The sequence below is a fragment of the Xenopus laevis genome, chromosome 1L (assembly GCF_017654675.1).
Source record: "Xenopus laevis strain J_2021 chromosome 1L, Xenopus_laevis_v10.1, whole genome shotgun sequence".
In the NCBI taxonomy this organism is placed as follows: domain Eukaryota; kingdom Metazoa; phylum Chordata; class Amphibia; order Anura; family Pipidae; genus Xenopus; species Xenopus laevis.
In genome coordinates, this window is record NC_054371.1 from 22,002,318 (window position 1) to 22,030,053 (window position 27,736).

The 27,736-nt window shown below is 39.3% G+C and overlaps 1 protein-coding gene across 1 annotated transcript; it reads right to left on the minus strand.

The window, feature by feature from the left end:
* Window positions 1-27,467, minus strand: nelfa.L (negative elongation factor complex member A L homeolog). Its single transcript, XM_018247947.2, has 11 exons — window positions 27,107-27,467; window positions 14,326-14,497; window positions 12,523-12,684; window positions 10,956-11,045; window positions 9,257-9,387; window positions 6,581-6,650; window positions 6,401-6,489; window positions 5,229-5,340; window positions 3,431-3,693; window positions 1,683-1,782; window positions 1-400 (listed from the first exon to the last, which is right to left on the minus strand). The coding sequence occupies exons 1-11, from the start codon at window positions 27,314-27,316 to the stop codon at window positions 216-218; spliced, it is 1,584 nt and encodes a 527-aa protein (XP_018103436.1). The 5' UTR covers window positions 27,317-27,467; the 3' UTR covers window positions 1-215.
* Window positions 27,468-27,736: the final 269 nt, after the last annotated feature.

The following is a 27,736-nucleotide window of genomic DNA, read 5'->3' on the forward strand; positions in this document are numbered from 1 at the left end:
TTAACATTAAAACATTGTTCTTTTAATACAAAAAAAAAAAAAACAAACTGGCCAATCACCGTTAAGAAGTCCTGTATGAATTGTGGGGAATACGCAGAGATCCATCAGGGTTGGAAGGCATCGGAAATGTCCTTCACTTCCTCAATAATGACCTGTTTTATTCTCATCAGTCACTTTTTTTTTTTTTTTGGTCCATGGGAGAATTGTGGGAATTCCTAAGAGACGTTGGTTATTGGCTTGTACTTCTTGAGCTTGGTCCACTGGCCAGTAGAATAGTTCATTTCAAACACTGTATCCACTAACATGGTGGTGCTGCCCGTACCGTCAGCCTTTGGCAATTGCTCTGTGTATTCGCTGAGTTTGATTTGAATGATATCGCCCTGCTCTGGGCAAGGATTCTCTGTGAAGGCAAAACAAAGAGAATTTTACTATTTCATGAGTATCTGGACTCATAGGTCAATCACTTGCATTTACTGGAGGATGAACCTTCATTGGCCCACTAATTGGCCGGTATATAGTCACCTTAAAGGAAAGTTCAGTATATAAAAATAAAAACTGGGTAAATAGACAGGCTGTGCAAAATAAACAACGTTTCTAATATAGTTATTTAACCAAAAATGTAATGTATAAAGGTTGCAGTCACTGGATGTGTAACATAATAATCAGAACTCTACTTCCTGCTTTGCAGCTCTCTTGCTTTTAACTGATTGGTTACAGGCAGTAACCAGAGACTTGAGGGGGGCCACATGGGTCATAACTGTTGCTTTTGAATCTGAGCTGAATGCGGAGGATCAATTGCAAACTCACTGAACAGTTATGTCCCATGTGGCCCCCCTTAAAGTCGCTGACTAACTCAGAGTTAGAGAGCTGAAAAGCAGGAAGTAGTGTTCTGGCTATTATGTTACACATCCAGTCACTCCAGCCTTTATACATTACATTTTTGGCTAAATAACTATATTAGAAATTTTTTTATTTTGCACAGCCTATCTATTTACCCAGTTTTATTTTTACACTGAACTGTTTCTTTAAAGGTGGTTCAGGGAGAAGGGAAAGGTTAAAATGAAGTAAGCTTTATCAGAAAGGTCCACCTAAATATATCAGTAAACCCTCAAAGTAATCCTGCTCAGAGTCACTGCATTTCTTTCTAACTATATTGGAAACATTTTTTATTTTGCACGTACTATCTATTTAGCCAGTTTTTATTTTTACCCTGAACAATTCCTTTAAACAATTCGATAAATACAGAGTGCCATCACCCAGAAGTTTAACAGGCAGCCAAGAAACTTATAGGCTTGGCTCATGTCCCATGAGAGACACCACCATCATCCAAGACACTGAATTAAGTGTTGGGCTGCAGTTGTGTTTTTATACAGGTCATGGAACTCCGATGTAACTTCTAATATCCTCATATTTTGCAACTGGGGGTATTTTATTTATTATAATACACAAATTTCAGTTAGTCATGTGACAGAAATGACATCAGAACTCACCGTTTCTAAGGATGTAATTTACAAGATATTCATAGCTTTTGTGTATTATATTTGTATTACTTTAATACACCTTCATTTTTTGAGGTTACTGTTCCATTAATGAAACTGCCAAGAAAGCTGTAATGTAACAGGACATCCCTTAGTGTCCCCAGGACAGAGCATTTTGTAGTGGGACCCCACATTTGGCCATACCTCTGGATCCAGCCATAAAACCAAGAATAAGAGCCTTCTCTGGCCTTGTGACTTTGTTTGCCGTCTTGAACATCTCCTGTGCGGCGTACATCTGTTCCCTCTACAAGGAAGCACAAAAAGCTGCTCATTAGCGGCCTGCATACATTTCCTCATACACACTCTCATACAATAAATGAAATGCGTTCGATAAACACTCAAGATCAAGCACAAAAAACACCATGATATTGTTCTTCTAAAAACAACCATTTGCAAGACAATTTATTGCAAGAGAGACTGAAATAACCATTACCTGGCACAGTTATTTATCTTAAATGAGAAGGAACAGCATTTTTATTATTTTGAATGCTTTACTATACCTGTGTAAACAGCTCTAGACACGATCTCTGTTTGTTTACAATAGCAGCTGCCATATTAGCTTGGTGTGAAAATCAAAAAGAAAGACTGCACTCTTAATTTGAAAATAAAAAATATTTATTATTCATTTATTTATTATTAATAAATATTTTTTATTTTCAAATTGAGAGTGCAACCCTTCTTTTGATTTTCATGCATGTTAACTCTGGAGACCCACACGGGGAACCTCCTTTGGATTAGCACCTCTAAATTGTGCCTCCTTACTTGATATTGCCATATATTATCTTGGTGTGACATCACTTCCTGTCTGAGTCTCTCCCTGCTCACTCATAGCTCTGGACTCGATTAGAGCAGGGAGGGGGAGAGGATCAAACTGAGCATGCTCAAGCCCTAACCCTGAAGGTTTAAGATGGAAGAAGGAAGTCTGATACAGAAGTCCATGTGTACACAATAGGGGGAAAGAAAAGTGATTTTTCTTTTGACAAAGGACTCAGATAAGCATTATGTTGAGGGTTTACTAGTTTATTTATATTAGGAATGAACTGAATCTAGGATTCTGCCTTTTTCAGCAGGATTCGGCCAAATCAGAATCCTAATTTGCATACGCAAATGAGGGGCTGGGAGGGAAATCATGTGACTTTTTGTCACAAAACAAGGAAGTAAAAAAAGGCTTTCCCCTTCCAACCACTAATTTGCATATGCAAATTAGGATTCGGATTTGGTTCTGTATTCGGACAAATCTTTCGAGAAGGATTCGGGGGTTCGGCCGAATCCAAAATAGTGAATTTGTTGCATCCCCAATTCATATAGACCTTTCAAATAAAGCTTACTTAACCTTTCCTTCCGCTTTAACCCCAAAAACTGTCAAACTAGAGGTGTTGTTGACAGTGACTAGGACCATGCCCTAGACTAGGACACAAGTGATGCAAGGCAGCAATGATAAAAATCATCATATTTATGGTATGTTTTTTTGCAACAGGCATGTCAAACAGTAATACTGAAAGTGCTTTCATTTAGAACTTCTTGGTTCTTCAAGTCAATGGAGGGAGGAGTAGAAGTTGGTTAATCAATTGCCAGTCCACAAATACCTCCCTTCCCATACCTTTTTTATACTGAGCTCAGTATCTCTATTCCCCGGATTACTCGGGAATGGGCTGGGGAAGGTAGTGAGAGTTCAACCCAATGGGAGTGGTCGATAAGCTGCAAACGGTGTCTGGAATAAGCCAAGTCAGCAGCAAATACAGGTAAAGACATTAAGCAACTTTTGACATGTCTGATCAAAGATCTTGTTTAGCACAAGTCAGGGCTTCCCAGGTACACAACTACACACAAACAAGAACAAACAGAAAGCATTTTACAAGGAGCATGACATTATCATATAGAGGAGACCCTACCGTGAGAGAAAGGCTCTTCTTGGGTTGAGGCTGCGTTTGAGTGGTTAGCTGAGGAGCCGGCGCTGCTGGGGTTGCTGCTGGAGTTGCAGCAGGAGTTAATGGAGAGGTAGGGGTTGCTGCAGGAGAAGGAGTAGTGGTGGCAGCATTTGGGTTACTGTGGTACATCGGTGTCCTTTGTTTAAACTGTGTTGGAAGAGTGGTGTTGGCTGCTGTGGGCTCCTCTGGCTGCCGTGTGGCTTGCAAGGCTTCCCGAACTGGTCCAGCTGTGTGAAAAAGTGAATTATGAATATCAGCCATGTAAGCAGAACTGGTCGCGTAGCAGACTACTTGCATTTAAAGTGGACCTGTCACCCAGACACAAAAATCTGTATAATAAAAGTCCTTTTCAAATTAAACATGAAATCCAATTTCTATTTTTTATTAAACCATTCATAGCTGTTGTAAGCTCATTCAAAAATCCCAGTTATCAATCAAATATTGTTTGCCCCGCTTCTATGCCTTAGGCATAGAGGCGGGGCAGACAGTTACTTTCACTTTCCATTCAGCACTTCCTACATGTCACTGCTCTCCCCACATTCCCCAGTCTCTTCACCGTTTAATTGTGTAACCAGGACATGGGGATGGACATCAGCTCCCCCATTCTGGTGCACAAACAAGATTCTGAGATGATACAAGACTTGCCTTAATAACAGTGTCCACAAAATGGCTCCTGCCTGCTTGTTATAATTATGAATTCCCAGACTGATGGAAACAAGATTCAAATAATTTATATAGTGTAATTAAAGTTCATCTTGCTTGACTAAAGTGATAAAATAGGATTTTACATAATTTTTTTTTGGGTGACGGGTCCACTTTAATGATCTTTATATGACATTTATCTTAAGTGGATGTCTTTAGAAAAAGACACAGACAAAGTCTGGGACATGGTCATTCAAATTTGAATTCTACTTTAACCCTTTTCCATGCCAACAACATTGCTCCTATGTTTCAGAAATAAAGATTGCGCTATGGGAAAAGCAAGTTGCCTAATAAATCCCACGTCAGGCAAGGGGTTGTGTGAAAGCCAGTGTCTCTGTGTGGCTACTCCTATTAAAGGACAAGGAAAGTTAAACTAAACTAAAGAAGTAGCTAGAAATGTTGTACATTATGTTTTGTGCTTCTGTACCAGCCCAAGGCAACCACAGCCCTTTAGCAGTAAAGATCTGTGTCTCCAAAGATGCCCCAGTAGCTCCCCATCTTCTTTTCTGCTGATTCACTGCACATGCTCTGTGCTGCTGTCACTTACTGAGCTTAGGGACCCACTCACAATATACAGTACACATAGAATAGAAATGTCACAATATAAGTAATATTAGTAATTAATACATATAATTACTACATGGCAGCACAGAAACCAGTGCAATTAGAATCAGAATTTAATAATCAGCAAACCTGTAGCATCAGCTTATATTACAGGGGAAGCTCATTTTCTGCTGGATAATTAGTGACGAGCCCTAAGCTTAGCTTCTCAACAGCCAATCAGAGCCCACTGAGCATGTGAGTGTCACAGACACTTTCCAAGATGGTGACCCCCTGTGACAAGTTTGAAGTCCTGGATCATTGCTGCTATTGACAAGCTGAAACTTTAGGCTGGTGCAATAAGTTCAGTATATAAAACATGCCATTTTTAGCCCTATTCATTTTTAGGGTTTAGTTCTCCTTTAAGGCATACTGAATTTTATTCACAGAAGTATACTAGGACATTCTGCTACTTCTACTTGACTTAGAGACTAACGGTAAACTTGGCTTCATTACTCACCTTGCTGTCCTTCAGACGTTGGAATGTAGGAGGAGGATGGCACCACACTGGGTGTTGCTGGCAAATAGCTTGTAGATGGAAGTGCACTCTCATTGTTCAAGGCACCCAGTTTCTATGGAGTCATAAGAGACTGACATCACTCCCCTTTCCCTTTCATAATATCATTAAGTATTTTACACACATTCCATAGTGCCATTTATTTTACTTGCAGGAATCACCAATTGGAGGCCTGTGGGCCAGATGTGGCTTCCACGAAACGTTTTATACAGAATGATCAAGATGAAATTGTAATAAAAATGGTGACATGTTGCAGACACACAACTTTAAAGGGGAAATATCACAAAATAAAAATTTAATATAAGCTTCTTCATACTGAAATAAGAAACTTTGTAAATACAATCAATTAACAATTCTGCATCGGACCCAATATATCTTATGGGGGGGGGGCTTCCTTTCCTAGCAGCTGAATTAGAGCTCACTCAAATAACTGACACCAGTACAAACAAAACCTAACAAAATAACTGCATGTAGAGAGAGCTCTAATACATCTGCTAGGAAAGGAAGCCCCCCTATAAGATATATTGGATCTAACTGTCAATGAATATCGGACACCCAACCCAATATAACTATAGGGGGCTTCCTTTCTCAGCAGATGTATTAGAGCTCACTTAAATAACCAATTCCAGTACAACAAAATAACAGTCTTTTGAACAAATCCTGCATGTAGAGAGACATGATGTCTGGTGATTTTAATATAGAGTGAGCTCTTATACATCTTCTAGGCAAAATAAGCCTCCCTATAAGATATATTGGATCATTCATCTGACACCCAACTGCTGCATGAAGACAGAATGAAGAGAAAAAGATGCTGAGAGAGGAATAGTGAAGATAAACTTGATTATTTCATAAACAATAAATTGATTGTATTTAGAAAGTTTATTATTTCAGTATGATGAAGCTTATATTACATTTCCACGGTAGTTCCCCTTTAACTTCTGTACAGTAATAAGGTTAGGCCTACACGTGGCTCCTGTGCAGACCTGTCAATCAAATATCCCTTGACACTAACAAACCCACCACACCCAAGGCAAGAATTCTGCAGCTGGTAAAGGGGAAGGGTAGGGCTGCTGGGGAAAATGAGCAATGGAATTCTCAAGCATTCAAAGACTAACCTGTGTAGAGACGAGGCCAGCAGCATAGTCTGGAGTAGGGTTTTCCAATACAGTCTCCTCCTTTGGTGGTTTCTCAACAACTTCTGCTTCTAATATAAAAAAAACATTAAATCAAGTTACATACACTCAGATGATTGGGTTAAATGTGCAACAGACAGAGTGAGTTCCAGCAACACATACCAACAGTCTTTCTTCTCTTCTTCGCTTCCCGACCACCTCCAACCATGTCAAGCTCAGATATGTCTAATAACTGATACCAAAACAAAAAGAAATAGGATGATACAGACTTCGTTCTAATTGGGATGTCTTTGTATGGAGTTTTACAATTCCTCCTTACATGACCCTTTTTTGTTACATCTGTAACATTTTAGGTTTAGGATCCTGTAAATATTTTCCCTTTCTCTCTCGTGGTTTTAAAACCATGAACTGTTTCATAAGGTATACGCTTTTCTGCTTTAACAATTTCTGCTATCTTTGCCTTCTGCTAACAATTGTCTCCTATATTTGCCAATATAGGTTTTTCAGCTTCTTCTAGTGAATTAGTACTAGATGCAGAAATTGTTGCCCCAGGATCTATCTATCTATCTATCTATCTATCTATCTAACCAAAGGAATGGTGCACTCCGTAGACAAAATTAATACCTGGGTGCCAGCATGGGAAATAAGCAGTGAAAAAGGACTGCGGCACTCACAGGGTTTTAGTGAAAAAACAAAAAATGTTTTATTATTAAGCCTCAACGTTAAGCCTCAACGTTTCGATCCCCCACAGGGATCTTTGTTTGTTTTTGCTCCTGACGAAGATCCCTGTGGGGGATCGAAACGTTGAGGCTTAATAATAAACATTTTTTGTTTTTTCACTAAAACCCTGTGAGTGCCGCAATCCTTTTTCACTATATTATATATATTTATATATATATATTTATATATATATTTATTTATTTATTTTCACACACACATACATACATACATACATACATACATACATACATACATACATATATATATATATATTCACATTGATTGATGTTTTCAGACTATTTAATACTTCTGGAGTTGGCATTTTTCTCCAGTAGTAAGCTGAAATTTCTATTTACCATTTCTCCGAGGATAGCTTCTCCTTGATTAATAGTAGAGATGCACTGAATCCAGGATTCGGTTCGGGATTTGGCCTTTTTCAGCAGCATTTGGATTCAGCCGAATCCTTGTTCCTGGCCGAACCGAATCCGCATATGCAAATTGTGGGCAGGGCGGGATTTCAGGTGACTTTTCGTTGCAGAACAAGGAAGTAAACCCATTTTTTCCCCACTTTTTCCCTTTCCTGCCCCTAATTTGCATATGCAAATTAGGATTTGGTTCAGTATTCAACCAAATCTTCCACGATGGATTCGGCTGAATTCAAAATAGTGGATTTGGTGCATTCCGAATTAATAAGACTTCTTCATACAGGTATGGGATCTGTTATCCGGGCTGTCTCCATTAAAGACTCCATTATAATCAAATAATTTGGATTCGGCCGAATCCCCGAATCCTTCATGGAAGATTCGGACGAATACCGAACCGAATCCTAATTTGCATATGCAAATTAGGGACGGGAAAGGACAAATTTTTAAGAACGACTTTTTTTGTATCATTTAAGTGATATTTTTGGCTTAATTTATTTTTTTTCCCAAAAATCTTATAGTGCTTTGTTCTGCAGTTATCTGGTTGCTAATTTGGCCTAGCAATCAGTCGGTGGTTTGAATGAAGAGACTAGAAGATGAATAGGAAAGGCCTCAATAAAAAGATAAAGTAAAAGATAAAGAACAAGGAAGTAAACCGTTTTTTTCCACTTTAGGATTCGGTTCGGTATTTGACCGAATCTTCCACGAAGGATTCGGCCGAATCCAAAATAGTGGATTTCGGTGCATCCCTAATTAATAGTCTTCTTCATACGCTTATACAGGTATGGGATCCATTATCCAGAAGCCCATTACCCAGAAAGTTCTGAAAGCCTGTCTCCATTATAGACTCCATTATAATCAAATAATCCAAATTTTTAAGAATGATTTCCTTTCTCTCTGTAATAATAAAACAGTAGCTTGTACTTGATCCCAACTAAGATATAATTAATCCTTATTGGAAGCAAAACCAGCCTATTGGGTTTATTTAATGTTTAAATGATTTCATAGTAGACTTAAAGGGCATGTTAAGGCAAAAGAATAAAATCCCATTTTTACTTTCTTTAATGAAAAAGAAACCTATCTCCAATATACTTCAATTAAAAAATGTGTACCGTTTATATAAGAAACCTGACTGTATGCAGTGAAATTACCCCTTCATTTACTGCTGTGGATAGGAATTGTCAGATGGTCCCTAACTGCTGAGCAGGGAAACAATCATAGTTATGAACAGCAGGGGGTACCCCCGCCTTACTTCCCAGCCATGCAGAACTCAAGCAGCTTTGTTTATGACGATCCCTAAGCAGCCCAGACCACACTGAGCATGTGCACAGTCTTAGTCTTGCAAAGATGTTTAACAAAGTTACAAGATGGTGACCCCCTGTAGCCAACTTTGAAAGCATAAATGATTTGTTTGATTAGGCTTGTGGTGCAGTAAGTTCATGTTTATATTTAGTATACAAAATACAGCATTTCTAGCCTTATTCTATTTTAAACTTTAGATGCCCTATAAAGGTATGAATATCCAAATGACGGAAAGCTCCATTATACTAAAAATCCAGGTCCGAACATTCTGGATAAAGGGTCCCATACCTGTACATACATCTTATGCTACCATCAAAAAAGAAAGCTAGTTTTCTTGTTTTGCACTAGTGGAAGCAGCAGAGGTTATGTATAAAAAAGAAAGAAGCAGACAGACCTTTACACCTCTCTCCTTGCGCAAGGGCGTTCTGGAGGGCGCTATAGGTGTTCTGTTAGCAGTCGGACTAAATACACTTGGTGTGGTTGGACTCCTGAATGGTGCCTGCTTTGGTATACCTTTGAGAGGAGCTGCCACAGAAAAATAGATAACCAAAGTGAATATTAAAAAACGATTAACATTTGTTGGAAAGTTCTGATAGTAGTCTCCTGACATACCCTGTGAACAAGTCAACAATAAACTGGGAATAACAAACTTCTGACAGCTTCCTGCTATGATAATCTGTCCAAAATATTGGTGCTTATTTTAGTGTGCAGAGGCAGCACTTTTGGTGTACAATTTCAACAGATGATTAGACAGGGATCAAATAAGGGTCTTTATTCTAGGGATGCACCGAATCCAGGATTCGGTTCGGGATTCGGCCTTTTTCAGCAGGATTCGGATTCAGCCGAATACTTCTGCCTGGCCGAACCCAAATCTTAATTTGCATATGCAAATTAGGGGCAGGGAGGGAAATCACGTGACAAAAAAAAGTAAAAAATGTTTTCCCCTTCCCATCCCTAATTTGCATATGCAAATAAGGATTTGGTTCGGTATTCGCCCGAATCTTTTGTGAAGGATTTGGGGGTTCGTTGCATTCCTACTTTTTTCTGGTAGCAAATGCTGAAAAGCTTGGCGGTTTTTTTAATGTACACAAAGTCCCACAACTCAATATTCAAAGTAAGTGCTAAAATTTGTAGTTGACCTATAAATATTTTTAGTATGATTTCAATGATATTTTTGGCTTCATTTATTTTTTCAAAAAATCTTTAGTGCTTTGTATTGCAGTTATCTGGTTGCTATGATCCAATTTAGCCTAGCAATCAGTCGGTGGTTTGAATAAAGAGACTAGAAGATGAATAGGAAAGGCCTCAGTAAAAATATAAAGTAGCAATTAAAACATTATAGCTTCACAGGGCAATAGATTTGTGGCTGCTGGAGTCAGAGACCCCCCACCCCCTGAATGAAATAGAAAGAAGGCAAAGAATTCAGTAATTGAAGACTAATTGAAGAACAGGGAATTCCACAATATATATTAAAAGTTAACTTAGAGGGGAACTATGGAGAAAATAAAAATTTAATATAAGCTTCCTCATACTGAAAAAAAACGAATCAATTAACAATTCTGCATTGTTTCTGAAATAATCAAGTTTATGCTCACTATCCCATAATCTGTTCTCTTCATTCTGTCTTCATGCAGCAGTTGGGTGTCAGATGAACTATCCAATATATCTGGGGGGGGGGTAATTTCCTAGCAGATGTATTAGAGCTCAAAAAAATCTAACAAAATAACTGCCTTTTGCACAAATTCTGCATGTAGAGAGACAAGATGTCTGGTGAGTTTAATAGAGTGAGCTCTAATACATCTTCTAGGCAAAAAGAACCCCCCTATAAGATATATTGGATCATTCATTGGACACCCGACTCCTAAATGAAGACAGAATGAGGAGAAACAGATGCAGAGAATAATGAAGATAAACTTGGTTATTTCGAAAATGGTACAGAATGTTTAATTGATTATATTAATAAAGTTTTCATGTTTACGATAGTTCCCCTTTAAAGGTGAACTACGCCTTTAAGTCAAGGTTTGCTCCTGTCTTAAAGTATCTTTTTGGGCTGCACTCATTGGCATGGGTACAGTGGAAATGCATGTACTCACTTGTTGTGTCCAGTTTTTTGACCAGACCTCGTCCTTTTGAGTGAAATGGAACCCCTGCAGTTTTCTTCAGCTGCTGTGCAGTTTCTGTTGCTTTTATTGAAAGAAAAAGTTTCCAGTTAAAAAAAGGAATTATTTACTAAAAAAAAAAAAAAAGTTCCATGAAAACCCTACTAGCACAAGCCAGCTGCTCTGTCTGGCTGCTTTCTTAGACTGTGAAAGAGTTATCAGCACCCTGCAATTTGTAATACAGGATTCCAGCCAATCCCTTATCTGGTGGGCCGGGAGCCAGTAGCAAGGCAGACCTGATACAGGACTGAAGTTTTGTGCTTCATGTGTGATGGCAGAGCTGTCATTGGCTACTGAGAGATTTCCATGTTTCTGTAAAAGGAAACACTTACTAATATTTATATCATAGGAGAGAGGGAGCTCCCACAAAGGCATAATTTCTAGCCCCAAAATTAAATCAGGTGTGATGTATTATTAACTATTACCAACACAATAAAGGTGATATTCGAAAACAAAGTATGTCCCCTTTAAAGGAACAGTTCAGTATAAAAATAAAAACTGGGTAAATAGATAGGCTGTACAAAATAGAAAATGTTTTTAATATAGTTAGTCAGAAATGTAATGTATAAAGGCTGGAGTGACTGGATGTCTAACATAATAGCCAGAACACTACTTCCTGCTTTTTTTAGCTCTCTTGGTTTACACTGATTGGTTACCAGGCAGCAACCAATCAGTGACTTGAGGGGGGCACATGGGTCATAGCCATTTGCTTCTGAATCTGAGCTGAATGCTAAGGATCAATTGCAAACTCACTGAACAGTTACTTAATGTCCCATGAAGGAATGCATTGAATACTTTATGTCCCATGTAGGAATGCATTGAATCCAGGCATTCGGCCCTTTTCAGCAGGATTCCTTCTGCCTGGCCGAACTGAATTTGCATATGCAAATTAGGGGTGGGGAGGGAAACCGTGCGACTTTTTGTCACAAACCAAGAAAGCAAAAAATGTTTTCACCTTCCCAACCATACACGGGCCGATAAAAGCTGCCGACAGACCGAGTCGGCAGCTTATTGGCCCGTGTATGGGGGCCCCCGACGGGCTTCCCCGATCGAGATCTGGCCGAAAGTCGGCCAGATCTCGATCGGATGGGGTTAAAAATCCCGTCGGATCGCGGCTGCATCTGTTCGTTGATGCGGTCCCACGATCCAACCGACCGTTTGCGAACGCAGGAAGTAGTGTTCTGGCTATTATATTAGACATTCAGTCACTCCAGCCTTTATACATTCAATTTTTTGGCTAAATAACTATATTAGAAACATATTTTATTTTGCACAGGCTGTCTATTTACCCAGTTTTTATTTTTATAGTTCCTTTAACATAGCTGTTCTCCACATACTCATTTATATCAGTCAGTACATCCAGGCCTCACCCAACAATTCTGAGAGTAATGTGTCTTTAGCCATTATAATTCTAGAAATGATTACATTCCCTTAGAATAAGCCATAACAACAATCAAGTCTGCCGTTAAGGTTTGTCACTTTAAAACAACGCACGACTTACATTTCTGTAAGAGCTCTGCTCTGAGTGTGGCACTTTTTGGCTTTCGTTTTAGCTGGAAATGTTTCACTGGGGGCGTGAGAGGTCCAGCAAGGGTAGTCAGGGCATTTTTGTTGAGGTACTGGCATTCGAGTGGCAGCATAGCCGATGCTTCACATTCACTGACTGGTGAGAGGGGAAAAAAGAAACAATTAGAAGTTAAAAGGGAAAATTGCCTTTAAAATCGAGGCCTGTAATGTTTCTCTGCCAGCTTATATGTGCTTAATCGCTCTCCCTGCTGCTTATTTACAAAAAAGGATGCCGTCGGCTGAAATTACAATTGTTTGTCTATTTTTAAGGTTTTTACACTATTTACCATTTTCATTCTGCAGTTCTTAGGCGTGGAATTTACACTACCATTTGCCAAGAATCATGAGCTGACACAAGAAGCAAACGTAGACCTACCCACTGAATCTCTTGTTCTTTCACTGGCCTGCTACGGTTGCTTGATTTTAATTACACATTGTTGTACAGGTATGGCACCAGTTATCCAGAATGCTCGGGACCTGGGTTTTCCGGATAACGGATCTTTCCATAATTTCGATCTTCATACCTTAAAGGGGTTGCTCACCTTTATGTTATTTTTTAGCATGATGTAGAGCGTGATATTCTGAGACAGTTTGCAATTAGTTTTCATTTTTTATTATTTGTGTTTTTTTGTGTTATTTAGCAGCTCTCCAGTTTGCAGTTTCAACAATCTGGTTGCTAGGGTCCATATTACCCTAGCAACCATGCATTGATTTGAATAAGAGCCTGGAATATGAATAGGGGAGGCCTGAACAGAAAAATGAACAATAAAAAGAAGCAATAACAATAAATGTGTAGCCTTACAGAGCATTTTTTTTTAGATGGGGGTCAGTGAGCCCCATTTGAAAGCTGGAAAGAGTCAGAAGAAGGCAAATAATTAAAAAAATATAGAAAACAAATGAAGACCAATGGGAAAGTTGCTTCGAATTGGCTATTCTAGAACATGCTAGAAGTTAACTTGAAAGAGGACCACTCCTTTAAATCTACTAGAAAATAAACATTAAATAAACCCAATTGTTTTGCTTCCAATTAGGATTAAAGGGGTTGTTCACCTTTGAGTTAACTTTTAGTATGATGTAGAGAGTGATATTCTGAGACAATTTGTAATTGGTTTTCATTTTTTATTATTTGTGTTTTTTGTGAGTTATTTAGCAGCTCTCCAGTTTCAGCTGTCTGGTTGCTAGGGTCCAAATTCCCCTAGCAACCACGCACTGATATGAATAAGAGACTGGAATATGAATAGGAGAGGCCTGAAAAGAAAGATCAGTAATAAAAAGTAACAATAACAATACATTTGTAGCCTTACAGAGCATTTGTTTTTAAGAAGGGAATTAGCAAAGCCCATTTGAAAGCTGCAAAAAGTCAGAAGAAAAAGGCAAATAACTAAAAATTATAAAAAATAAATCATGATAACCAATTGAAAAGTTAGAATAGACTGTTCTATAACATAATTAAAGTTACCTTAAAGGTGAATCACCTCTTTAATTATATCTTAGTTTGGATAAAGTACAAGGTACTGTTCTATTATTACAGAGAAAAAGGGAATCATTTTTTAAAATTTGGATTATTTACTTATAATGGAGTCTATGGCCATTCCGTAAATCGGAGCATTCTGAATAACGGGTTTCTGGTTAGCGGATCCCATGGCCTAGCTTCATGTATTTAACCAACCAATGAAGAAAAGGGAACGTGCCGAGCAGAGTGTCACAGATAAAGAAATTTTAAAGACAACAATTGTACCTTTCTCTCTGAGCTCTCCCAATATGTCCTGCACATTTGGATTCTGTTCCTCGAGATCAAGATTCAGGGATCCTGTGTCAGGGAAGGATTTCAGGATATCGGCTACCATCAGTATCCAGGGGTCAGAGTCTAGAGTGGCGAGCTGAATGATTTCCGTCAGTGCTCCTTTCATCTGAAAAAAATATTGAAGAGTTGCATGGTAAGGGTCCTACAAATGGAAAGCCTTAAAGGAATTGTTCAGTATAAAAATAAAAACTGGGTAAATAGATAGGTTGTGCAAAATAAAAAAATGTTTCCAATATAGTTAGTTAGTAGTTAGTTTATGTAATTTATAGAGCCTCGAGTGATTGGATGTCTAACATAATAGCCAGAACACTACTTCCTGCTTTGCAGCGCTCTTGCTTTCCACTGATTGGTTTACAGGCAGTGACCAATCAGTGACCGGGGGGGGGGGCTTGGGTCATAACTTTCTATTTACCCAGTTTCTATTTTTACACTAAACTTTTCCTTTAAAGAATAAATTGGCCCTTTAATTGCACAGTGAGACAATAACTAAGGATGACCCAGTTACACCAACTGCTCTCCAAATAAATTCATCACAATAGCCTGATGTATTTCTTAATACAGGTATGGGATCCATTATCGGGAAACCCCTTATCCAGCACGGAAGGCCATCTCCCACAGACTCAATTTTATCCTAATAATCCAATTTTTTTTCAATTATTCCATTTTTCTCTGTAATAATAAAACAGTAGCTTGTACTTGATCCCAACTAAGATATAATTAATCCTTATTGGAAGCAAAACCAGCCTATTGGGTTTATTTAACGTTTAAATGATTTTCTAGTAGACTTAAGGTATGAAGATCCAAATCACAGAAAAATCAGTTATCCGAAAAACCCCAGGTCTCCAGCATTCCTGATAACAGGTCCCATACCTGTATTATTAACCACTTATCTTTTATCTTTCCAACGACTTATTTTTTTCACATTCTCTTATTCATCTTTCAGTATGCCATTCACATCACTATTTGGTTACTAGGGTTAGTGGGGGCCCTTAGCCACCAGATATTAAATTACAAGAGCTGCAGAACAAAATACAAAAGAAAATCAAATCCACGAGACGACCAGTTGCAGTGCAAGTGTTTTATAATACCACTCCCTACATCACACATAAGAAGTTTAGGATTTTTTAATATTCCAGGGAAGCGTCATTAAAGCACAGGTGAGAACATAGCTATCAAGGCTTGACAATACCACGTAAAGGGGTAGTTCACCTTTAAGATACTTTTTGTAACATTATGGAATGGCTAATTCTAAGCAACTTTTCAATTGGTCTTCATGGTTAATTTTTCATATTTTTTAATCATTTGCGTTCTTCTGAATCATTCCAGCTTTAAAAAGGGGGTCACTGACCACATCTAAAAAAAACAAATGCAAACAACAGACAACATCCTCTGCTGTTCCCCGCCTTATCTTGGATGATGGCTCAATAGTCGCAGAACCCAAGCTCATAGCACAGGAATTTGCCACCTTCTACCAAAACCTCTATTCTACCACAACAACACACTCTAGAACCCAACTCCTTCACTTCTTGGACTCTATCCCTATCCCCTCTCTCTCACTTAGTGACAAAACATTTCTGGATGCACCTATAATGCCCCAAGAAATTGCTGATGCCATTGCCTCCCTACCCCCAAATAAAACACCAGGACCAGATGGCCTCCCTCCAGACTGGTATAAAGCTCTCTCAGAACAATTAGTGCCGAAATATCTAGAGACGCTGCAAAGTGCTTTTGATAGTAATTCTCTACCTCCTTCATTTACAGAGGCCCTCATAGTTGTCATCCCTAAACCGGGTAAGGATACAACTCGCTGCTCTTCATACCGCCCTATATCTCTCCTAAATACAGATGCTAAAATCCTGGCTAAGGTCCTCACTTCCCGCCTCAAACAGGTAGTCCCTGACCTTATCCACCCTGATCAATCTGGCTTTATGCCAGGACGCTCCACTAACATCAACCTCCGCAGACTTTTTACCAACCTGCAGATTGCCCATACTGAAACAGGCACCAGAGTAGTAGCCTCCCTAGACTCTGCTAAGGCTTTCGATTCGGTGGAGTGGGATTACCTATGGGAGGTTTTAGCCCGTTTCGGATTTGGCCCTAGATGCATATCCTGGATCAAACTTCTATATAAGAACCCCACGGCACGTGTGAGAGTTAATGGTCATATCTCCCCCCCCTTTCTTACTAACAAGAGGAACAAGGCAGGGTTGCCCCCTCTCCCCAATTCTATTTGCTCTAGCAATAGAACCACTAGCAATACTGACCAGACAGTATCCTTTAATCAAGGGTTTAACCTACGGCACTATTCAGGAATAATTCTCCCTTTTTGCTGACGACCTCCTTATATATTTGGCAGATCCCAATGATTCTCTTACTGCCCTCCTGGACCTGGTCAACCGGTTTGGCTCATTCTCCGGACTACGAGTTAACTGGGAAAAATCAGTTTTATTCCCCATTGACCCTGACCAACCTCGATCTCTACCACAAGAGACCCCACTCGAATGGGCCACCCAATTCAAGTACCTAGGAGTGATAGTCCATACTGATCTCACCACATACACTACCTTAAACCTCGACCCAATTTTAGTTAACCTGACCAATACCTTAAATCGATGGACTAAACTCCCTCTGTCTCTCTGGGGTAGAGTAAATGTCATTAAAATGATTTACCTCCCCAAAATTCTCTACCTACTCCATAATGCGCCAATATTTATCCCCAAAAAATACTTTAAAAGTATAAACCAAATAGTGATCCCCTTTCTCTGGAACAATAAAACACCCAGAATCGCTTGGTCAAAGTTGTGTGCACCATGCGACGAAGGAGGACTGGCCCTCCCCAATTTCCATTGGTATTTCATAGCTTCACAAATATATTACCTACACTGGTGCTTTAACCCTGACCCGTATAACCCTAACTCGCAGTTACATGCTCTTTTACTATCCTCGTGGGAGAGTCTCCGCAACTTTCCCTATCGGAGTCCCAGGGATTCTGGCCTGCTACCGACGACACTGACTACCCCACAGAAAACCTAGCTGATAGCCCTCAAAATCTTGGGCCATTCACCACCCCTCCTATCCCCTCACCTCCCACTCTGGGGAAATTCCTATTTAAATCACTTTAGATCCTTGCAAAACTCTGTTTTCTGGCCAACGCAAGGCATTAAATGCTTGAAGGACCTCCTTGAGAATCATACCTTTGTCACCCATTGCACACTACAACAAAAGTGCCAGCCAACACAAATTCCACTATTCTTCAAATACCTACAATTACGACATACCTTCTACTCCCAATTTAACAGTCTTACCCCCCAGCAATCCTGCCTAGTCATAGAAGAAATTCTTCATGATCCCAATCCAGCAAAGAAGGTGTCCCGGCTCTACCAGCAATTCCTTTTATCTGGCCCCAAACCTTTTCGATCAGCACAAGACTGGTGGAATTCCAAAATTGTAGGCCTTGAGCAAGATAACTGAGATGAAGCAACAGAACACATATACACTGGCCTGATATCGTTGAAAGACAAACTAATACAATATAAAATTATGCATCATATTTACATAACTCCCACACGACTCAAACTGATGGGCCAGATCCCCTGCGACTCCTGTCCCAGGTGTCACCAACAAGCTGCGGATTTCTTCTATCTAATCTGGGAATGCCACTACATATTGAGTTTTTGGACACAAGTCGTAAACTATCTAGCAGATAATCTTGACTTCCCGAGAATAATTTCACCTACAGTTTGCCTTTTGGGGGTCCTAGAAGAGATAATCCCAGCTAAATATACTCTAATCTCTTTTCGTATCCTACTCTTTTATGCAAAAAAAAAACTGTAGCCCTACACTGGATGGGTAACCTCTCACCCTCTCTCAATGCTTGGATATAACTGGTTAACAAAGCAGTACCCCTATATAAGCTCACCTACGAAGTTAGGGGAACACCAACAAAATTTGATAAAATTTGGGGCTTGTGGAATGACATTGACCCGACCCCTCTATAGCATGTCTTAACTGAATCCATCTCCTATTATGAAATCCTTCATGGTTTGTTCTCCTACCTATCCTCGAGGGTCCCAACCTAGTCTTCAGATGTAAAGTTCACCTGAGTTTGATAGTGTCCATCTCAACTTCTCAATAACTGTATTGTGTTATGCTTGGTGAAAGCCTGTGCCATATTTTCTTCCTGCCTGACTTCTACAGTTTAGTCTGCGAGTGTACTTATTTGTTGTATGTATGATTGATGTATGTGTTTAAAATAAGAAATAAAACTTACCTTTAAAAAAAACAAATGCTCTGTAAGGCTACAAATGTATTGTTATTGCTTCATATTATTACTCATCTTTCTTTTCAGTCCTCTCCTATTTATAGTCCAGTCTCTTATTCAAATCAGTGAATGGTTGCTAGGGTAATGTGGACCCTAGCAACCAGTTAGTTGAAACTACAAACCGGAGAGCTGCTGAATAAGTAGCTAAATAACTCAAAAACCACAAGTTATAAAAAATTAAAACCAATTACAAACTCTCTACATCATACTAAAAGTTAATCTAAAGGTGAACAACCCCTCTAAGCAAAGGAAGCCAAACAGCAGTTCACAGAAGCACTGACCCCCTGTAGGGGCTCATCCTAAAGGCCAATTAGCACAATATTTGAGGAATGGCTATTATTCTCCTGGATACACCTGAAACTCGGCTTAATGTTCAGTTGGGGGAGATCAGAGATGAAAAACTCATTGCTGCCCTAAACATTCCATTTAAATGGGACATTTTCTTATAAATGGACAATAAAACAAATGGCACAGGAGATCACAATGCAGAGGTGTCTCCTATCACAGGTAGCAACCATGGATGTATCTATTAGACTTTCTATTTACATAGTATGCTAATAAGATTTCCTTTGAGGTTAGTAGAATATATATAGAATAATATTGCAACCTTTCAGTTCTCAGTTTCATCATGCGCTGGCGCATCATTCCATGACGTTACCCCCAACCGGGAGAAAAATATTTGTTTAGAGCTGCACATAGGTGCAGACGTGGGCCCCGTTGTTTCAAATGCAAGTGAAGCTCTAGATAAGAGCCTTAATATGTCTGAGGCCTGTGTCGCTTAAGAGCATATTACAGCCAATATGGTCTGTGTCTTTGCTTGCCCTTGTGTTTAATGGGTTCAGAAGCCGTTGAGAATAGGTACAAGAACTGGGGAAAGGGCTCAGTCACAGGGACAGAGCAATAACTTGCTTAAAGGGGTGGCTCACCTTCAAGTTAACTTTGAGTAAGTTACAGAATGGCCAATTCTAAGCAACTACTCGATTGGCCTTCATTATTTACATTTTATAGTTTTTGAATTATTTTCCCCTTCTGACTCTTTCCAGCTTTCAAAGGGGGGTCACTGACCCCATCTAAAAAACAAATGCTCCGTCAGGCTATACATTTCTTGTTATTGCTACTTTTTATTACTCATCTTTCGACTCAGTCCCTCTTCTATTCATATTCTGGTCTCTTATTCAATGCATGGTTGCTAAGGTAATTTGGCTTTAGAAACCTGATGGCTGAAATTTGCAAACTGGAGAGCTGCAGAATAAAAAGCTAAATGACTCAAAAAACACATTAACTTTGTATGTTATAGAATGGCCAATTCTAAGCAACTTTTCAACTGGTCTTCATTATATATTTAGTGAATAAAGTTACCCCTATTGTAAAATATAAGGATAAGGATCAGTTACCGAGGAGTTTCATGACCATATAAAAACACGAGGCTGAAGGTCGAGTTTTTATACAGGTCATGGAACTCCTCATATCCTAATATTTAGCAACAGGGGGTACTTTATTTATTATAATACACACGTTTCAGTGAGTCATGTGACAGAAATGACATCACTACTCACTGTTTATAACTGATGACATCAGAACTCACCATTTATAAGGATATAATTTACAAGATAGTCATGGCTTTTGTATATATATATATATATATATATATATATATATATATATATATATATAAATAATTTATCAAGACCCCATTGAGGGTCGAAACGTCGATTTAATAAAGCCCAAGTCCCTAAAGTGCAACAGCATTTTTGTAAACTTTTATATGATATCACTGTTAGCACCAGGGCATTAACCTTTTTCAGTGTGTGCAGCAGCCATACGGACTTTTTATATATATATATATATATATATATATATATATATATATATATATATATATATATATATATATATATATATATATATATATATATATATATATATATATATCTTTCTATTCAGGCATCGCCTACTCATATTCCAGTCTCTTACTCAAATCAATGCATGGTTGCTACTTAATTTGGGCCTTAGCAGCCAGACTGCTGAAATTGCAAACTGAAGAGCTGCTGAATAAAAAACTCAAAAACCACAAATAATAAAAAATGAAAACCAATTGCAAATTGTCTCAGAATATAACTCTCTGTATCATACTAAACGTTTATTTTAAAAGATGAACAACCCCTTTAAACCCAATATATAGGGAACACAGAATGAGGTTTCGTTATTATAGCAGAATGTTAGATACTGCACCCATTCTTAGCATTGATCCAAGGCAATCACTCATTAAAAAGTGCTGAATAGCTGCTCTGATCATCAGAGATGGTGACAAAACCCCTTCCGATCCAATAAACAGGACAGACCTTCTCTCTGTGATTTTAGAGTGCACGGCTGATGCTGGAAGGACAAGAGTGAAAGGGAGGCAGATTACAAAGGAATTTGTAATTAGGGAGCAGGGAATTACTAGTGTGACCCAGTGCTTACCAGGGGATAGAACCCCAAATTTAAAACACTATAGAATGAAAAGAATGTCATTCTAAGCAACTTCCCAATACACATTTTACATATTTTCAGTGGTTTAAAAGTCACTTGTAAATATACCATCTGTCTATCTATTTGTGCCATGGCAGTTCTGACTTCAGAAACAATGTATCAGAAGTCAGCTGAAGTCACAGAGCTGTGAAGAGGGATGCACGACTGACTACTGCTATAACACTGAGAACCAGCAGTGCAGAAAGGCACAGACAACTGCATTTATATGTGCAAATAACATTAAAGGGGGTTGTTCACCTTCCAAACACTTTTTTCCTTTTGGTTGTTTTCAGATTGTTCCCCAGAAATAAAGACTTTTTTCCAACTTCTTTCCATTTTTTCAAAATCTAAGTTTAAAGTTGAATGTTCTTGTCTGGTGTTTGAGTCTGGCAGCTCAGTAATTCAATTTCAGGTGCAGCTTCTGAACTGTTACAATTTTGCTACATTAGTTGATCCATTTCTCAGCAGCATCTCTGGAGTATCAGCAACTATTGTATCAAGTCTAACAGCTGCCTGTAATGAAACTCAAGAGATTCTGCTCAGCAGGGACAAAGATAAGAAAAGGATCAACTAAATGGATCGATTTAGAACAGTTTAGACTCGGTTACCACCCCATCCCAGAGCTGCTTCAGAAAGACATAAGAATCTACTGCGATATTAGAAAAAAGGTCACAAATAGAAAATAACTGAAAAACTTATTTCTGGTCTTTAATAGAGCCAGTAGACAGGGGTTCACTGCACAAACGCATTGTGCAGAACAAGCAGATTCCCCAAATAAGCACACAGAAACACTCACTGATATTAAAGGGGTGGTCCACTTTTACTTTAACATTTAGTATGCTATAGAACGGACAATTCTAAGCAACTTTTCAATTGGTCTTCAATGTTTATTTCTTTATAGTTGTTAAATTATTTGCCTTCTTCTTCTGACTTCTTCTTTCCAGCTTTCCAATGGGGGTCACCGACCCCATCAAAAAAAACAAATGCTCTGTAAGTCTACAAATGTATTGTTATTGATACTTTTTATTAAAAATTAATAATTATTATTCATATTCCAGTCTCTCATTCAAATCAGTGCATGGTTGCTAGGGTAATTTGTAGGGATGCACTGAATCTACTATTTTGGATTCGGGCGAACCCCCGAATCCTTTGCAACCGAATACAGAACTGAATCCTAATTTTCATTTGCATATGCAAATTAGGTATGGAAAGGGGAAAACATGTTTTACTTCCTTGTTTTGTGATAAAAAGTCACTAGATTTCCCTCCCGTCCATAATTTGCATATGCAAATTAGGATTCAGATTCGGTTTCGGCTGGGCAGAAGGATTCGGCCGAATCCCAAAGCGAATCCTGGATTCGGTGCATCCCTAGTAATTTGGACCCTAGCAACCGGTTAGTTGAAATCGCAAACTGGAGAGCTGCTGAATAAAAAGTAAAAAAACTCAAAATCCACAAATAATAAAAAATTAAAACCAGTTGCAAATTGTCTCAGAAGATCACTCTTTAAAACATACTAAAAGTTAATTTAAAGATGAACAGCCTCTTTTAAGGAGAAACAAACCCCTTATAAAAAAAAAACCCTACCCCACATAGACCACCCCTCCCTCCTCCCCCAGCCTAGCTGCTACCCCGGGCAAATGCCCCAATTTTTTACTTACCCCTCGGTGCAGATTCAGGGATCAGTGTTCATGGCAGCCATCTTCCGGGTCTTTTCTGTAAATTTCTGCGCATTCGCAGTTGTCGTGAACCGGGAAATTGCTGCAACTGCGCCGCCACGCCGGTCTCATTCTCAGATTACAGAAGATCCAGAAGATGGCTGCTGTGAACTCTGATCCCTGAATCTGCACAGAGGGGCAAGTAAAAAATTAGGGGCATTTGCCCCGGGGTAGCAGCAAGGCTGGGGGCAGGAGGGAGTCTATGTGGGGTTATAGGGTTTTTTTTTTTGTTTTTTTATAAGGGGTTTGTTTCTCCTTTAAGGATCCTCACTGAGCTGCACAAAAGTAAATACAGAATATTTCATTTCCAACTCTCCCATGCAAAGTGGCGTCTCGCCTGGCTAAACCCAGATGGTGCCAAACTCCTATTTGCATGTGAAGAGCGCCATCAATACGACTTGACAATTAACCACATGCAGACAAACTACTTATTGGCGTTTCCTTTCTGACAATAACTCAATCAACCACCAATTCCCTGTGTATAAATAGCTATCAGCATGGTTTAACCCTTTACCAGTGCGGCAGGTTTCTAGCATAAGCAAAGCACTTAATGGGTTAAAAAACTAGAAATCTTCCTTCATGTGGGAATATGGGTTCAAAGGGCAGTTCAACTAAAAGGGGTTGTTCACCTTTGGGTTAAATTTTGTTTGATGTAGAGAGTGATATAGAGCTGGAAAGAAAGCAAAATAATGACAACACTATATAAAAAGTTGTTCAGAATTGGCTATTTTATAATATACTAAAAGTTAACTTAAGGCGAACCACTCTTAAAAGTAACAGTACAATTCTAAGACAATTTGGTTCTTTTTTAAAAATTTTGGTGGTTTTTAAATTATTTACATTTACTGACGCTGGAATTTAAACAGCTGTCTGGTATTAGATGGCCCTAAAAAGAAAAATAGGCAGAAAAAATGACGAACAGCCGCCAAACTGAAGCCTTATAGTCAATGGGGTATATTTATCAAAGAGTGAAGTTAGAGATCGCCACAGATAGTTTCTATGGGATTTTTAAAAGGGTATTTATCAAAGGATGAACTTTCACCCATTGATAAATACTTTTTTAAAAATCCCATAGAAATGAATGCAGAGTGGTGTAATTTCACTCTAGAGGACTGTGGTGATCTCTAACTTCACTTTTTGATAAACATAACCCAATGCTTGGTTTTGTTGTGGGGGGGGGGGGTCACTGACCCAACAACATAATGAACACCAGTTAAAATGTTGATTAGAAAAGTTTCCAAAATGTTAATGGAAAGGTGAACTTGCTACAAACAGGTAAGTTGCAAGCTAGAACGGTTTGACGCTATGCCAAAAACCAAAGCTACTCACTAAACCATGTATCCCTTATCCAGAAACCTGTTATCCAGAAAGATACAAATTACGGGAAGGCTGTCTCCTGTAGACTCCATTTTAAGCAAATAATTTAAATGTTTTTAAAAATAATTTCCTTTTTCTCTGTAATAATAAAACAGTACATTGTACTTGATCCCAACTAAGCTGCGTGCATCTATATTGGAGGCAAAACAATCCTATTTGATATTTAAATTATTTTTTTGGCAGACAGTTACATCAAAAAATTAGTGTTTTAAAGTGATAAAGTGTTGCCATGCACTAGTAAAACTAATGTGTTTGCTTCAGAAACACTACTATTGTTTATATAAATTAGCTGCTGTGCAGCAATGGGGGCAGCGATTCAAAGGAGAAAAGGCTCAGGTTACACAGCAGGTAAGCTCTGTAGAACATAATGGTGTTTTCTGTTATCCACTATTTAACCTGTGACATATAGACTTTTTTAAATTACCGCCATTGCTACACAGCAGCTTGTTTATATGAACTATAGTAGTGTTTCTGAAGCAAACACATCCGTTTTACCAGTGCAGGGCAACTGTACATTATATATTTTATATTCATTACTTTAAAACACTTTCATGTTTTGGTGTTACTGTTCCTTTAAGATATGGTGAGCCATATGACAAAAATACTCCTTATCTGGAAAACCCCAAATCCCTAGCAATACAGGTAATAGATCCTATATCGATACAATGTTTACAAAAAATATATAAATACAGTATATTTGCGGTTAGCTGCCCTTTAAAGCCATATTTTATGGCTGGCACTCTCTATATAACAGAGACAGTATATACAATACTTGTATAACTGCACAACAAGATCCTGTGCCACCACCCCTAAATACCTTCCCAAAGGGGCCCAGCGTACGACATTGCAACCTTTCATTTCTTTGTTTCATCATGTGCTGGTGCATCAATCCACTACAATAACACCCCCACCCCCGTGGGGAAGAAAACACCTTTACAAAAACAGTTACTTATTCTTTAGCCACAAAGATGTGTACCCCAATGTTCCAGAGACACATGATCTGGGAGTTTACTTAGTAAAGGTGGCCATACACGGATAGATCCGCTCGTTTGGCGATGTCGCCAAACGAGCGGATCTCCCTCCGATATGCCCACCTTGAGGTGGGCAATATCGGGCTGATCCGATCGTGGGCCCTAGGGCCCAACGATCGGATCCTAGCGTTCGCCAAACGGGCGGTCGGATCGCGGGACCGCATCAACGAACAGATGCGGCCGCGATCCGACGGGATTTTTAACCCCATCCGATCGAGATCTGGCCGACTTTCGGCCAGATCTCGATCGGGGAAGCCAGTCGGGGGCCCCCATACACGGGCAAATAAGCTGCCGACTTGGTCTGTCGGCAGCTTTTATCGGCCCGTGTATGGCCACCTTAACATAGTAAGTTAGGTTGAAAAAAGACACACATCCATCAAGTTCAACTTTAAGCCTATATATAACCTGCCTAACTGCCAGTTGATCCAGAGGAAGGCAAAAAACCCATCTGAAGCCTCTCCAATTTGCCTCAGAGGGGGAAAAATTCGTCCTGACTCCAAGATGCAATGGGACCAGTCCCTGGATCAACTTGTACTATGAGCTATCTCCCATAACCCTGTATTCCCTCACTTGCTAAACACCATCCAACCGGGTGGTTCACCCTAAGGTAACGTTTATTATGTTATAGAACAGCCAATTCTAAGCAACTTTCCAATTGGTTGTCATTATTTATTTTTTATAGTTATTATAGTTATTTGCCTTTTTCTTCTGGCTCTTTGCAGCTTTCAAATGGGCGTCGCTGACCCCCTTCTAAAAAACAAATGCTCTGTAAGGCTACAAATGTATTGTTATTGCTACTTTTTATTACTTATCTTTCTATCCAGGCCTCTCCAATTCATATTCCAGTCTCTTATTCAAATCAATGCATGGTTGCTAGGGTCATTTGGACCCTAGTTACCAGATTGCTTAAGATGCAAATTGAAGAGCTGCTGAATAAAAAGCTAAATAACTCAAAAACCACAAATAATGAAAACCGGTTGCAAATTGTCTCAGAATATCCCTCTCTACATCATATTAAACGTTATCTCAAAGGTGAACAAACTCTTTATACCTATCTAATGTACAACCGATTTAGGGAGAGAATTCCACATCTTCACAGCTCTCACTGTAACAAACCCCTTCCCAATATTTAGGCCGAACCTCTTTTCTTCTAATCGGAATGGGTGAGCTGCGTCAGCTGGTAAATAAAGCATTACTTGCCCTTTAATCATTTGCATGAACTGAAAAGTAATCCGCAGTCTAGAATAAAGTGCAACAGGTGGAGAGAGGCAACTGCACAGTATCCCTGGAGTTCAAGTCATGTGTATATAGAAGTGTTGTCTGTTCCTGGTCTGTTCTCTGGTTTGGATAAAAACAATGTGGCAGAAGTCAACTTTTCTCCAAGTGGTATCTGCTACTTTATTCAGAAGTCAGAACCAGCAGTGCAGCAAAATAGAAACAGACACCGCCTTCAACAGCTATTCATTTTACAGAAAACAGAAAAGCTGCTTTAAATGACATTATTATACCCTTTAAAAAGTAATATTTTAGGATGAACAAGAGTATATCTCTTTATGCCTCCAAAACAGTCATACAGGCAGCTGGGGATGAGAGACCAGTGACTGAGTGCAGGGATGCCCCGCTCTGACAGGAATAGGAAACACTGCTATTGGACTGCAAGGGCTGCTGGGAAATGTAGTCCTTTATGCATCAGACTGTCAGTCAGCCCTTCGCCTGTCACTTTCGCAGCAGAGAGGGGAAACTCCTCCTCGGGACTCACCTCATCCACTGTGCGGCGCGGGAGGTGCAGAATCCCCAGCAGCAGCTTCAGTTTGACGGCGGAGGACAAGTTATGGAAACACAATCTCACGTTGTCTATGACGGAGGCCGTGAGCAAAGAGGCGATGCTCGGAGGCGCCCACAGCTCATCAGCGGAGCCCAGCTTGTTGTGAAGCCACAGGCCGGTGTCACTCTCCCTCATCGACGCCATCTTGGAAAAAAAGAGAAAAGCTCGCGAGCAGGCATTTTATGAAGACACCTAAAAAAACGGCCGCGAGGCCCCTTCTGGCGCTGTCGGGACGCCTGTCACAGGAAGTCTCGGCGCGCAGTCTCGCGATACCTGGGCGAGTGTGTTGTGACTGGTTCTGAAAGAAGTGTGCAGCGTTATATAAAAATGGTGCTCGATTTACTCAGGATCAGTTACCTGTAGCAACCAATAAAATGTTTGTAATTAGCTGACCTATGCTGATTGGCCACTACTATGATGACTATGACCAAACGTTGCTTCATTTATTACATCTTTATTCTGATAATCCCCAGTTGGTTATGAAGATTATTAAACTTCCTCAGTCCATACCTCCCAACTGTCCCTTTTTCGGAGGGACAGTCCCTCTTTTGACAGCTCAACCCG